The sequence below is a fragment of the Rissa tridactyla genome, chromosome 9 (genome assembly GCF_028500815.1).
Source record: "Rissa tridactyla isolate bRisTri1 chromosome 9, bRisTri1.patW.cur.20221130, whole genome shotgun sequence".
NCBI classification, from domain to species: domain Eukaryota; kingdom Metazoa; phylum Chordata; class Aves; order Charadriiformes; family Laridae; genus Rissa; species Rissa tridactyla.
The window spans coordinates 22,193,705-22,207,866 of record NC_071474.1 but is presented as its reverse complement, the minus strand read 5'-3'; the positions used below and the strand labels follow the sequence as shown (position 1 = coordinate 22,207,866).

At 56.3% G+C, this 14,162-nt stretch overlaps 2 protein-coding genes across 2 annotated transcripts; one reads left to right on the top strand and one right to left on the bottom strand.

Annotated features, from left to right (window-relative positions):
• Nucleotides 1–248: 248 nt before the first annotated feature.
• DUOXA2 (dual oxidase maturation factor 2) lies at nucleotides 249–5,060 on the top strand. Its single transcript, XM_054214785.1, has 6 exons — nucleotides 249–395; nucleotides 536–593; nucleotides 2,472–2,606; nucleotides 2,786–2,999; nucleotides 4,099–4,313; nucleotides 4,752–5,060. The coding sequence occupies exons 1-6, from the start codon at nucleotides 249–251 to the stop codon at nucleotides 4,949–4,951; spliced, it is 969 nt and encodes a 322-aa protein (XP_054070760.1). The 3' UTR covers nucleotides 4,952–5,060.
• A 4,047-nt stretch (nucleotides 5,061–9,107) lies between these two features.
• DUOXA1 (dual oxidase maturation factor 1) lies at nucleotides 9,108–13,847 on the bottom strand. Its single transcript, XM_054214762.1, has 6 exons — nucleotides 13,701–13,847; nucleotides 12,725–12,782; nucleotides 12,029–12,163; nucleotides 11,664–11,877; nucleotides 10,167–10,381; nucleotides 9,108–9,319 (listed from the first exon to the last, which is right to left on the bottom strand). Exons 1-6 carry the CDS (start codon nucleotides 13,845–13,847, stop codon nucleotides 9,108–9,110), a joined length of 981 nt encoding a protein of 326 aa, XP_054070737.1.
• Nucleotides 13,848–14,162: the final 315 nt, after the last annotated feature.

Sequence of the window (14,162 nt, the reverse complement as noted above, 5' to 3'; positions counted from 1 at the left end):
GGAGCCCTGCCCTGGGCACCTCCTCTCCTCCACCAAGGGCTTTTGGGTGGCGTGTTTCTCTGCTGGGAAGTATTTCACCCTGCCTGTTTCCTTGCAGCGTCACATTTCCTCGTCCCTCTGGGGATTTTTGAGGTGGACCTCTCGCAGCTGATTATTCCAGAGCTGAGCTGGGGGTGGCCACCACAGGCTGGAGGCAGCCGGGGCTCCGCTGTGACCGCGTCTCTCCCCCAGGCTCCTGGAAGTGCAAGATGACTCTCTTTGATGGCGTCTACCCCTTCTACCTGCAGCAGAGGAAGGTCGCCGTGTTTGATGTCAGCAGCATCATAGTGATCGTGGTCTTCCTAACGTTCACCTGCAGCTTCCTGCTCATCATCCCGGGCATCCGCGGGCGGGCGGTGCGTGACCCCTCTCCCTGGAGATAAGCATCTCCTCCCCACATTTTGGATGCTGGGATACTCCCGGCTGGTTCGGGGTGAGGCAGGAAGACAGATGGGGCTGTTCCTCCCTGCCTGATGTCCCACCTTTCTCCCCGCAGAGGCTGTACTGGACTCTCCGGGTTCTCCTCAGCCTCCTCGTGGGAGTGGTGATCGTTGGTAAGTGCTGTGCAGCCCCCCGGCGGGTGGGTCTGGGGAAGGATTGAACCCCGGGGCAGGGTCAGTGCTGGGAAATGGGAGCTGGTGGTTGTAGCTGTCACCTGGCTGAAGTTGGTTGCAGGGTCTACCCCTAGCCCTGCTCAGTAAAGAATACCACCACTTCCCAAAAGGGCTTAAGGGCACCTGGAGGTGCCCGTGGTCACTTCTGAATCGAGAGAGAGCTTTGCTGGCCGTAACCGCAGCGCGGAGGTTGGAGAGCCCCAGCTCCAGTGGGCTGCACAGCCCTGTGTTCCTCCAACCGTGCAAGCCCTCCCGAGCTGCCCGCTGCTGAGGCAGCACGGCTGAGCGGCTGGGACTGCGGCCAGGCGCGTTTGGAGGACGAGAGGAGCCTTGCAGGGACGTGGAGAGAGCAGGTCGAAATAAAACACAGGCAGAACAGACGCTGAGGTGGGGCGGTAAAGACCTTCCAAGGAGCAAGGCAGGAGGAGATGAAGGAGAGGATTTGGTTTAGTAGAAACCAGGAAACCTGTAATAAATGGGACTCGTGGTGGAAACCAGGCTGTGGGATTTCCAAGTCGGACAGGGTGACAGGACACGTAAACGAAAGAGGTACTGAGGGGACAGAAGATGCCAGATGGGGAGAGCAACCAGCCCTGACCCTAAATCAAAGTCGGTCTCCTGCTGCCAAGGACAGGGTGGATTACAAGACTGTTTGGAGAGGGATGGCGAAGCACAACCTAAATGACTCAACCCCTGATTCGACCAGGTGATAAAAGTAGATACCCAGGCTGTGACCAGCCGCAGGACTCTGTTGGCTGACACACGGGCCAGTCCAGTGTGTGGTGGTTACCCTCCTCCTCTGGATATCCAGGTGCTGGGAGATGCCACCAGAGCTGCCCGGGAACACGGTGCCAGGCTGGAAATGGCAGAGGGGTGGAGGTGAGGGCTTGTTCCACAGCCTCAACCAGCTCAGCCCCGGAGAGCCATCCAGTGCCACTCTCCTCACAAGGATGCAGCTGGGCGCTGCTCGGACACACAGGAGGAATTAGTAGTTTTAAAGCCAGCGTCAAGGTTTCTGTCTGGCGGCAGCAGGGCACGCTCAACCCTGCGGCTGGAAAAGGCTTCTGCAGAACTGCTACTGGATCAGTGCCCTCGCAAGTTGATTCAGCAGCTGAACTTATTTTCGGGCAGGTTTTCTTCTTCAGCCCCAGATTAAATCACCACCTTCACTTTCAGCTCATTTCAGTACCGAAAAATTAATCCCGCTGCAAAGTCAAAGTGGTTCAGAAAAGGACACTTTGTTCCAAAAAACATAGACCAGAAATCCTTCAAATTTTTCTTTTCCCTCCCGAGATGAACTGACAGAGCTGTGTCACTTGTGACTGTGTCACTGTGACTTGCCACCCCTCTCCACTGCCTCCGCTTGGCAGCGATTTTCGCTATTCACTAATAGCTCGATCTAGGGAGCTTAAAACTTGGAATGAAACTCACCCCTGTTCCCGAGGCTGAGGAACGGGCTCATTTCCCAGGCCCTGTCCCAGGGGGCTGCGATCCTTGCTGTGGTGGGGAGCTTGCAGGGAAGTCCTGGAGAGGTTGTCCAAGGAGGAATCAGGTCGTGGGGTTCATCCATAGGGATCCGAGCTCCCCCGCTCCCAGATCGAGGGAGTGGATGCTCAGTGAAGGGAGGACATGAGCTCTGCCAGGGCGTGGGAGCTGGTTGGGGCACGTCCTGGTGGCTGAGTCAGCTCTCCTGCCCTCCTTACACTCCCTTGTGGTGCCACGGTGGGAAGACCGCCTGTGACCCCCCCCCGCCCAACTTCAGCACAACAAAGCCCCAGACCAGCCCCTCCTTGACTCCAGCTTTACTTTTCCTGGCAGCTGTGCAGTTCACAGGGGACTGGGAGACCGGCTGGGTGACGGCAAACACCTCCTACAAGTCCTTCAGCCATGCCCTGGTGAATGCGGACATCGGGCTGCATGTTGGCCTGGCCGGGGTGAATGTCACGCTCATGGGTGAGTCTGGTGTCCCCATCTGCAGCTCTGGCGTGGCCATGGGCCCAGAAGGTCTCCAAGTGCCCTGTGGGTTGCTTTGGTCTGCATGGAGGCTCCTGGGAGCCTGTTGTCCCTCTGGCGTCCATGCTCCTGGCTGGCAGCACCCAGGCTGCTGGGACACAGTCTTCTCCCTCCGGCAGGAAACCCAGTGAATCAGGTCAACGAGACCATTGACTACAACGAGCACTTTGCCTGGAGCTTTGATGCAGACTACGACCACAGCTACAGCGAAGGGCTGGAGAGGGGGCTGCCCAGCCCCATCCTCTATGTGGCAGAGAAGTTCACCACGCAAAGCCCCTGCAGCATGCACCGGCAGTACCGCATCTCTGGCCACTACGCATCGGCCACTCTCTGGTGAGCTTTTGTCTCCTGGTGTAGGCAGGGGAGATGTAAGGATGTGGGAAGGGTTCTGCTGCCTTGCCCCTAAGCCTCTGAGTTGGATGGTGATTGATTGCGTGCTGCCGGGAGGAAAGCCATGCACGTGGAAGGGGCCCCCTCAAGGTCTGCGGTCAAACTGGTGGCCCTGTGGGCACCTTGGGGTGAGCAGATAGGAGGTTCCTGGTTCTCTCTGCTGGTCAACTCCACCAGGGCTGGGCACAGGAGAGAGGAATGTGGTACAGATCCTTGCCATGATGGGGTGAGGATGGCAGGGATCCATGCCCATGGAGGCAGTTGGAGCTGCTGTCCTTGGCGGGTGGCCCAGAGAGACCCAGCAGCATGTGCACAACTCTCCCGTCCCCATCTGCGAGGGAATTTAATATCTGGGAGTGTTGTGGGGTCAATCTCAGCTCTTTAGCAGGATCTGCTGGGCAGCGGCATGTTGCTGCTCACTTGGGCTGAGGGAGAGCTGGTCCATAGCTGTCAGGAGCTGGTCTCTTCTACCATGGGTTGTGAAGGGCAAGGGCCATTGCAGTGCTGTTCCCTGTGGTTTGACAGCAGGGATGCAGAAGCTAGGAAAGGGGCCTGGTGATGCCATGGACCAAGAGACCAAGAGCTCCTGGCCCATAGCTGAAGGCTTCCCCCGTCACCCAGCTCCTCAGCCAAGTCCACAGCTGCTGAAAATGACTTATGTGTGCTTCTGCAATTATCCCAGTCCTGTGTGCTGCTCTCCGGTGTCTGCACTGCCCCACATGTGGAAGGGCAGGGAGCTGAGATGGTCTAGATATCCTGAGTGGGCTGCTGTGGCCTCCTTGAAGCTGGTATTGTCTGTGAGCTGAGCAATGTGAAGAGGAAATCTGGGCTTCTGCCTTCTGGAAGTAGCGGTGTGAGCGTTGCACATGTGCTTGCTCGGCCTGGGAGGCCAAGGATCACTCCAGCCTGCCCACAGAGCTTCTTGGCCTCATACAATGCAACCTGGAGCCCAGATTCCTCCTCCCACATGGAAATCCTCGCATACAGCATCCTAGTCTGTGGCACTTGCATAACTCATCTGTTGGTCTTCTCTTGTCTCCAGGGTGGCCTTTTGCACTTGGCTCGTCTCCAACATGCTCTTCTCCATGCCTGTCCTAGTCTATGGAGGCTACATGCTCCTGGTCACGGGCGCCTTCATGATCTTTTCGTTGCTCTCATTCTCCACCGTGAGGAACACCCTGGTGTGCCCGATCCAGTTTGGGACCGAAATCCTGCACATAAGCTATGGGGGATCTTTCTGGCTCACGCTAGCGATTGGTAAGGACACCAAGCTGCGTCAGGGAACACCACCTTGTCCCTCTGGGTGTGCAAGAGTCCCAGTGCTTTCCCCCAGAAACGGGCGTCAGAGAGCTCAGGCAGTGCAGCCCACCAGAGCCCCAGCCTGGTCCTCGGCAAAGCAGATCCCGGCAGAGGTGCGGAGAGGGCTGGCAGAAGGGGGAATACCATCCCCATCTCAAGGGTGGTGGGGGGATTTTAGTCCCTGAGATGCAGGAATGCAAGGAGATGGGGTTTTAAGACCTGTGCCTAGGTTTTAAGATGCTCAGCACAGCAGCTGGAGCCACTTCACGTAGCAGAGGGCCATTTTCTGTAAGGGAAGGCATTGTTCCCTGGCATGGGGCCATCACAGGAGGGGTGTGGGGTGGGAAGCATGCAGCTGTTTGTGGGAACGCTCTCAGAGAGTATGTTGCCTTCTAGGCTTGCTCTGTTTTGTGGCTGGGATCACCGTTGTTGCACTGCACTACTTCAGCTTGGACCTACTGAAAACTTTCTTTGACCTCCATGAGGACAAAGCAGAGGAACACCAGGAAATGACTGAAGTGTATGTCAACGCCCATTTTATGAACAACGGGCAGTGTCTTTCTCAGCCCTCCAAACTCAACCCCAACAGCATCTAGAAGAAAGTTTTTTTCCCCACTCCTTCCCTGAAGGTGGGCCCACGAGGGCAGAGCACAAACCCTTCCCGATGTCCCCAGAGACCCCTTTCCTCACTCCGCTGCCTTTGAACCGTGCGCAAGCCCACGCTGGGGTGGGTGCTGGCTGAGAAGTACCTTTGCGGACTGCGTCTCCCTGACCGTGCCCTGTGGAAAAGGGCAGGCTTTGCAGAGGGCTGGCAGGCTGCCACGGGAGCAGCTTGAGGCTCCAGCCTCTTGGGCTCCACGCTCACCTGGGGATCTCTGTCCCGGGAGGAATGCCCTTCCTGCTCCGCGCCCTGGCACGGTGGTGCAGTGAGCTTCTGGTGGCCAGTTCCCACACCAGAAACTGATTTCTCCCGGGGAGCACCCATGACCCCAAAAGCCACTGATTAAAGCTGCTGTTTTCTTTCCCAAGCACTGATGTTTAGTGTAGACCTTTAGGTGTACCTAGGAAAGGCAGGCATGGACCTGGCCTCTGTCACGCCAGATGCTGCACAAGCTAGAGTAAAAAAAAAAAACTGTTCCAGAAATAAAGACTGAGTGAATGTACCATGGAGTTTGCCAGGAGGGACGTGGTGATGTGATTATTTTCACTTTCAAACTTGAGCCTTATTAGGTAAGATGCGTAGCCCAGCGTGGGCCAAACAGATGCCACAAGAAAGGAAAGAGAGGGAAGAAAGATGTTACCCCCCCCCAGCCCATTTGGGCTGGCTGGGCTCACCATGAACCACAAGCCCGAGGCCGGGGGTCAGACCCAGCCCAGGTGAGAAATGAAGTGCATCGAGTTGCGTTATTACGAACAGAAGGTGGGCTCTGCCACCAAACCCACTGATCCGGTGAAGTCTCCACAGGTTGGCATAATGAGGACGCCGTATCTGGATGCCAGAGAACTGGGCAGCTTCAGTCCAACCAATTATAAAGGACATCATTTCAGTATTTTGGCTCTTTCTGAGAAAAGAGCCTCACTCTTAAGTTACTAATTTCTTTCACATGATATTTGTGTTGCACTTAATGTGATTTGCTATGCACAAGAATTATTATTTTCAATAAAACCTTGTTAAAAACCCGCTCCTCTGAAGCACTTTGGGCATTCTGGGGGGGCTGGTTTCTTAAGAGGAGGCTGTGGGGCACGTCTGCAGGCACCTGCTTTTGAGCCCGCGGCAGCAGCATCCTTCCCCTGGGGGAAGCTGCCCTGGCAGAGGGGCCCCCAAGGAAGGAGGTGGCTCGCTGACACGTGTCAATGGGAGCCATTGCGAAACCCTTGTCGTGGGGAGCAGGGTGCTGTAGGAATGTAGGAGAACCTCAAAAGGACTTTAGCTAGCCGAGCGGCAGGACGAAAGCCTTAAGATTGAACCAACAAAACTCCCTCAGGAAAAGGAGGATCCTTTCTTGCGTCCAGGCATGTCAGGTCCGGAGGCATCGTGGGAAGATGCTACGAACAACCGCCAGGTTTTTGGGTTGGTGTGGGGCAGACCCTGTGCCCTGAAAGCACAGGAGGCTGGGGGTTCTCCCACCCTTTCTGCCACCCCATCTGGCACTCTCCGGTTTCATCCCCTGCTTTTAGGCACGCTTACCCTCCAACAGCATCCTCACCCAAAGAAAAGCTTCGGCCTCTTGCATCCAGGCATACAGGGACATGAACCCAAATAAACAACCCCTAAACAAAACTTGATCTGTTTGAGGCACAGCCCTCTGTGTGCCTTGACGGCTTCCTAGCAAACACCGGAGGGCCAGGGCTCCTGCAGCAGACCTTGCGTGGGGCCGGCTGAGCAGTGGCGATGGCGCAATGGGAGACAAGGACACCCCTTTGCACACCGTGCCCGTGCGGAGCAGGGGGTCAGGACAACAGGGGCTGGCTGTGGCACGGGGGCTGGCCACCTGCAAGGAGATTTGTGGGTGAAGGACTTCTTCCCTTGCCACCAGAGGCATAAACGAGGGCCAGTGCTCAGGGATGATTATTTTGCCTCACTATGTGTTGTTGTAGCTGCTTCTTCACAAGCACCATAAGAGCTGTGGCTGTACGGCCCCCAGGTTGTCCTGCCGCAGGTCCTACCTCCTCCGTCCATCACAGCTCCCGGCTCAGTTTCCTGGCTGGATTGAGCCGTTGTTGCACAACAAGACGTAAAATAATTGCCATTAAATCCCTGGCTCACAGCCCAGGCTGCTTCTGGCCCCACGCTGTCCAGGGAACCTGGCATCTAACCAGCAGGTCAGGGCCAGCGATGGAGCAAAAACACTGCGAATGCCTCCGAGAGCACAGCCTGGGGCTCTGCGAGGACTGTGGTCCCCACGCCTGGTGGCACTCCCTGCAGAGGGGCATGCAGCCCCCATGACATCTAGCAGGCACCACAGCTGCCCACTCCCCTGCCCCCCAGGCTGGGCTGCAAGGGGTAACCCCCCCAGGGAAAGACAGAGCTTTATGAAGGCTGAATTTCAACTAAAGAAATAAAAGGGGGTTGTTGCACCTCAGATCTAGTTCATCCATAGGCTGAAGCGTGTCCTGGTAGATGCCGTTGTGAACATCCTGGCTGTGGTCTCCCAAGCCCAAGGAGTTCAACTCCAAGCTATTTTTAAATGCCTGTTGGGTCCTCTCTTTCCTCCTTGAAGGCTCTTCCATCCAGAGTGGGATGGGACAGGACGCCATGTCCGAGCACCCCCTCCCCAGAGGGCCTGCCCCATGGTGGTCCCTCTGCAAACCTCTCTGCTGGGCTGGGAATTGCTCCCACCAAACCTCCAGTACCCTGTTCACTGCGTGTTGACTCACCTTTATGGCCCTGCGCCAACTAGCCGTGGTCAGATGCCCCATATGGGGCCACAAAAAGTCTCCGCCTTTGCCTTCTTCCCGCCCTCTGTCTGCTACCTCGCAGCGGCAGAGCGTCCCCAGCCTGCCAGCCCTCAGAGGGACGCCTCTATCCACAGACAGGAGAAAGACCAGGTCCAACGTATTTTATTGAGATAGAGGGGAAAATACGTAAGCACAAAAGAGGGGGGAAAACAAAAAAAAAAGATGTTGCAAAACCTGCGGAGGGTGAAAGGGGTGCAAACCCCGAAGTGTGCTCCCTCCCCTCCCTCCCTGCCTGGAGAAGGAACCTGCTGGCTGTCAGCAGCCGGGAGAAGGCGGCTGGATCCACCTCGGGTGTGCAGGATTTCAGTGTCGTGTGCCCCACGACACGTGTCTCTCCACGGCTGAGCAAGAGGAAACCGAGCCTCCACGACCAGGTGTGATGCTCACTGCTTGCTAATTGATTACAGCCGCTCTCCGGGGCACTGTAGCAGCTCTGTTCCCATCTCCTCCTTTCCTTCCCTCCCACCAAAACATTTTGTCTTCCTTTCCACAAGAGCACCGATAGCTCACAGGCTGCTCACGGGCTGGTGGCTGTGGTTTGGGGTGCTTATAAGCCCTGTAAGAAGCAGAAGCCAACCCACCACCCCCCTGACTGTGCTGTTTCCAGCCCAATGTACAGCCCGGCACATCTCAGACTTAATGTCAAACTTGAGCTGCGGGGTGTCAGGATGGGTCTGAAATCCAGGAGGCCTCCAAGGTCTGGTGGCTCCAGCAACCTACTAAATCGTGGGCCTCCTTGCTAGCCTGCTCTCCACCCCTGACCAAGAGGAGGTGCTGGATACAGGGCACCTAGCTGAGCACAGCTCCACGTGCTCTTCCTGACCGCTGATGGGAAGAGCATCCCTGGGCAGAGGGGACTTCTTGAGGTCTTCAGGGTGGGAGTGTTGCTGCCGTGGGCTCCGCTTCTCCTTTGGTTCATATCTGTGTGTCTGCAGCTATTTGATTCCTCTCCAGTTACTCATGGTTTAGCCTCTGTATCTTGGGGAGGACTCTTAGGGTTTGTTGGGGAAGAACTGAGGGGAAGGGCCCGGTGCCTGTAACTGGACAGCCAGGGGTGGGGCATGGATTGTCCTCACCCCAAAAGCTCTTCCAGCTGCTGGCGAGTAAAACAACAGCAAAAAAAAAAAAATAATGAGGGCAAACAATTGTATTTGAGACACCTTTCCAACCTTGGATATTCTTGTCACTCAGCTGTCGTTGTGTCTCTTCCCACCAGGGCTCCTGGTGGGGTTGGACTGGAGCATGAATTCAGGAGGGGTGTCCTCGGGCTTTGCCCTGCCTCCCCCCAGTGCCTTACAGCTGTGTGGCTGTCACCTCACAAAGCTCGCCCAGAGGGACCATCAGCACGTCCTGCGTAGAGGAGCCAGGCTCGGCTGGCACATAGGACTTGTCCCACACCTCTTCTTCTCCCTTCCGCTCGTCCAGGTTAAAGACAAGCTTCAGCTTTTCTGGATGCCTGGAGTTCAGGATGATGACAGCCAGACCCAGCAGCAGGCACAGCAACCCTGCAACACACAGCACGGGGAGACACGTTAGCACCTCCTCCCCGCTGTGTCCCAGCCCCATCCGTACCTGGAGCTGGGGCTGGAGGCCAATGGCATGTGGCATCACCCAGGAGGTGAAGGGAAGGTGGTGTTTCCCTCTCCACGTGTGGTCTCTGCCAACAATTTGGGCTCCCCAGTACAAAAGAGAAGTCAATGAACTGGGGCAGATGGCTGAGAGAGTTGGGACTGGAGCCCGCCATGGATGGGGAAAGGCTGGAAGATCTGGGTTTATTTAGCCTGAAAAAGAGGAGTCTTCAGGGGGAGTTAATTGCCATCTTTTACTACTGAAAAAGGGCCGGTCTCTTCCCGGAGGTGCACAGTTGTAACATGGGAAGTTCTGTAACACGGGAAGTAATTGCTGCCCATGAGTGGGACAGCTGTGAGGCAGGCGCTGAAAGGCAGAGGGGATCTCTGGCCTTGGGGACATCCATCACCAGACTGAACAAGGTTGATGTGGCTTTGAGGTAAGCCCTGCTCTGGGCAGGGGCTGGCAGAAAGACCCCCCAAGGGTCCTTCCAGGCGGGCTATTTCCCTGACTCTGCGATTCGTGACTTTCATGGCACTCCTCTAGGCACACCTCCACACAGATAACGTTGGCCATTCAGATCTCCTGGCTGCTCAGCTCCTTTTCCCCCAGTTTCAGTGATGCTATCCTAAATTTTTGTATGCTATTTAAAAAAACACCCAAACAACCATTTTCTGTGACCAGCCATGGCGTCAGAAGGAATGAGGTGCTGCTGGGGCATCACTGAGCATCATTGCTGCAGGAATGGAGAACAAAAGCCCCAGGAACAAGCTGAGCACTCACCTGTTGCTAATGTCAGCCAAAAGGATCCACCATAGTCTGTTTTCAAGGAAGCTGGGCCAAACTGGATGGGGCACTTCGGGGTGTTCCTCGCGGTGAAGAAGAAGAGCAGGGAGAAGAGCATCAGCGCGGCAGTGAGCAGGAGCATGTAGCCACCATAGAGCAGGATGGGGATGGAGAACAACAGGATGGAAATGAGCCACGTGCAAAAGGCCATCCTGCAAAAGGACCACAAAACTGAGCAGAAAGTGTCATGCTTGGAGCCTCTTCTCAGGGTCTCCTCTCCACATCCCAATGGAGGGATACACCCCTAGGCAACCTGCTCTAGCTGGTCTTGCTTGAGCAGGTGGGCTGGACAGGCTGATCTAAGGAGGTCCCTTCCAACCCAAATGATTCTGTAACTGCATGAATGATAGAGCTGTGGGACCGGTCCCCCAGTGGTGGAGAGGGATCTCCATGCCTGGGAACATCCAGTGTTGAACTTCATGAAGCCCCGAGCACGTTGATACGGCTTTGACATCAAACCTGCTCAGGGCAGGGAACTGCAGAAGAAACCTCTGCAGGTCCCTCCAAATTAACTCTTTCTCTGACTCTTGTGGTCCTCCACAACTGGCCACCCCATGGCAGTTCCCACTTATTCAAAGGGAGAACGGCAACAAGGGAGACCTTTGTTTGAAGAGCTGTGCAAGGAGCCGTGCCCACATCTGATTCAGCACCTGGAGTGAACCCAGCTGCCAGCCCTGCCCTGTGTGTGGGGTTTGGGTTTAGCTCGCTGGGGAGGTAAGCCTAACAAATTGTTCTGATGCCAAGAATAATAACGAAAAATAACTTTACATCAACATCCTTGCCTTGAAATACTCCTTCTCAATAGCAGGAAAGTGTGGCCAGGGCTAGTTATTTTTCCTTAAAATAAAAAAAAAGAGATGTGGGCAGGGAGCTGGAACCTCCGTCCATATGGGGAACTGCAAGATTCACTCTTCCCTGCAGTGCCTTTCCCTCTGAGACACGTGGAGATGCTCTGAGGCTCCACGACCACAACACTCTCAAGGGCTCTCAGCTTTACACCACAAGACAGCCTCTGAGTGCCCTCTCGATGGTCCCTCCCGCTCCCCACCAGCAGGTCTCATGCTCTCGTGGCCATGCAAGAGGAGCCCCGCCGCGGCTGGTCTTATCGGGGCCCCGCATCTTGCTTGGGGGAGGACCTTGCACCATAAAACCCACACAGTTGCGTCTGCTTTCCTGTGAATGAAGAATAAATTTTCTCCAACTGCAATTGTGCACATCAGGGCAGAGCACACAGAAGAGGACTCTGGGGAGATGGGCAGGCCAGGAAGCATGAGCATTCTTGTTTCTGCAGAAGGCCAGATGCCAGAGACCAGCCAAGCCTTTGGCATGGCTTTACAGGGAAGAGGGTGGCTCCATCAAGCTCCCTCTACTCCATCTGGTTCTTTTTACCTCCCCACTGAGCAGAGGTAGGGCTGACCTCTTGCTCTAACTTACCACAGTGTGAGGGACGCGTAGTGGCCGGAGATGCGGTACTGCCGGTGCATGCTGCAGGGGCTTTGCGTGGTGAACTTCTCTGCCACATAGAGGATGGGGCTGGGCAGCCCCTTCCCCAGGCCTTCACCATAGCTGTGATCGTAGTCTGCATTGAAGCTCCAGGCAAAGTGCTCGTTGTAGTCAATGGTCTCATTGACCTGATTCACTGGGTTTCCTGCCAGATGATGAAGACTAAGGACCTTTCTCCACCTTGGAGGCAGCTCCAAGACTTCCTGGTGTGGGGGCTCAAGGGCCCACAGCCCCAGAATCCAGGTGCACATCTGCCAAACCTGCACCAGTCCCCTCCTCTTGTGATACGCACTCACCCACCAGTGTGACGTTCACTCCTGCCAGGCCAATGTGCAGCCCTATGTCCACATTCACCAGGGCACGGCTGAAGGACTTGTAGGAGGTGTTTGCTGTCACCCAGCCGGTCTCCCAGTCCCTGGTGAACTGTATGGCTGTGAAGATGTCAAAGGTTAATCATGGCCTGATGGCGAGACATCTAGTGCTGGAAGTACCTGCCATGGTGGTCACCATGGCCTGAGCATCATCTACCCTATCCCAAGGGCAAGGCTTGGGTTGCAAGCCCCAAGGAGCAGAAGCTTCATATGTCCTTCCCCCCAACATCAACCCCCACCGATGACCCTGAGAACCTGACTTGGGTTGGTTTCTCCCCAAATCCAGGGTGGTCCCTAGCCCTAGAGGCACTGATCCTTGTCTAAGCACCTGGCAATTTGTCTGGATCCCCTGGCAGTTGATGGTGGGCTTTCAGTGACTGCCCTGAAGGTGGTCTGCACATACGACCACCAGCCTTTGGAGAGGGGACAGCTTGGTGCTTGCAGCTCCCACCACTTGCTGGAGCCAGGTCACAGACACAGACCAGGGTTGGTCTTACCCATAAACTCATCCTGTGGGCTGGACTTGGGGCTTGGCTGTTCTGTTCACCCACTCTCACCTTGTTCCTCCATCCCCCATGTCTTGGGTATCCTTGGGCTTCCCCCCAGGACCCTGGTACTCACTGAGGACCACGGCTCCCACGAAGAGGCCCGTTACCACCCGCAGGAACCAGAAGAGTCGCTGCGAGGAGTGAGCAGAGAGGGGGGACAGGTCTCAGTCAGATTTTGCCACAGACACCTCAGCACCAAACGTGTAATTTAGAAATGCCGTCCAGTGAGAAAGAGGCCCGTGCCTCCCCTGGGGAGTCGTGTCTCCAGCGCTTTGGGCAGGGGGCACCCGTGGATGGGTCATCCCTGCTGCAGGGTGGGGAGACAGCAGGGAGATCTGGGCAGAGCAAGAAGGTCAAACCAGCCCATTCAGGAAAGACACGTCATCCCCTTTCTGGGAAGGAGGATGGAGACACTCGCTTTAGTAGTCCTGAGCTGGGATTTCCACCCTTATCCAAACCTCACGGGTTTGGACCTGTTGGTAGCTGGCCACCGCTGGAGACAAAAGCAGCATCTGGCGGTTTGCAGCGTGTCCCCTGGAGGGGAGATGGCTCTTGGCCAGCCCCACCACAAAGCCAAGCCCGCAAGGAGCATGTGGCGTGTGAGTAATGGGCTTGCAGCGGGGTCCGTTGGCCACGCAATGGGGTCCGCTGGCCATGCAGAGCCCTGCGAGCAGTGCTGGGGCAAGCACAACGCACACCTCCTTCTTTTATTGGGGTTTCGGGGAAGGTGGAGTGAGGTTTTTGAGCCTCACCCTGTTTTTCCGCTCCTGGGAAACCACTCAGGCTTGCTCACAGTGAAATCCAGCCAAGCTCGGCTCTGGGCACCTGGTAAATTTGAGGTGGTGGAGTTTGGTGTCTCCAGCATGGGGGTACATGCTGGGTTGGGCTGGAGCTCACCCCCAAGTGTTACTAGAGGCGCCAGAGCCCTGGCCATGAACCTGTGGGCATGTTTGCTCCCCGAGTCTGTTTTCGAGGCTGGGAAGAAGGAAGCATGTGGGATACACAAGGCAGGGACCAGAGGGCTGAGCTCCGCCTGCCCCTCCACTTACCCCCCTGCCCCGGATCCCTGGCAGGATTATGATGAAAGTGGCCAACAAGGAGAGGAAGACTGAGACGATGGCAGCCCAGGCGGTGTCGAAGGGGAAGCATGCGTTGGCACCAGGGTAGAAGGGGAAGGAGCCATTCCACAGAGTCATCCTGCTGCCTGGGAGGGCTGGAAATTGGCACCCAGAGAGACAGAGAAGGAAGAAAATCGTCTCCACGCTTCCACCCCACCCAGCCTTCTCCACAGAACCTCCTCCTGCCCGCTTGCCAGCAGGCTGCTTGTCCCGGGCACGGCTGTGCTTGCATCCCCAGTGCCTCTGCACGTTGCGGTCCCGCAGTTGGGCGTACGCTCGCACATCTACCATCAGAGCCCTCTACCTCCCCAGGGTACGTCTCGATCCAAGCAGGTTTGGAGCCAACGGGTCCTCCGCTGCAATGCTCAGCGTGTCCCCAGGGTAGGACAGCAA

Bases quoted from the DNA above. Each gene is read 5' to 3' on its own strand.
- DUOXA2 (XM_054214785.1), top strand. From the start codon at position 249: ATGACTCTCTTTGATGGCGTCTACCCCTTCTACCTGCAGCAGAGGAAG. The intron at 396-535 runs GTGCGTGACCCC...TTCTCCCCGCAG, and splicing joins CGGGCATCCGCGGGCGGGCG to AGGCTGTACTGGACTCTCCG. The intron at 2,607-2,785 runs GTGAGTCTGGTG...TCCCTCCGGCAG, and splicing joins GGTGAATGTCACGCTCATGG to GAAACCCAGTGAATCAGGTC.
- DUOXA1 (XM_054214762.1), bottom strand. From the start codon at position 13,847: ATGACTCTGTGGAATGGCTCCTTCCCCTTCTACCCTGGTGCCAACGCA. The intron at 12,783-13,700 runs GTAAGTGGAGGG...CACTCCTCGCAG, and splicing joins CAGGGATCCGGGGCAGGGGG to CGACTCTTCTGGTTCCTGCG. The intron at 11,878-12,028 runs GTGAGTGCGTAT...ATCATCTGGCAG, and splicing joins AGTGAACGTCACACTGGTGG to GAAACCCAGTGAATCAGGTC.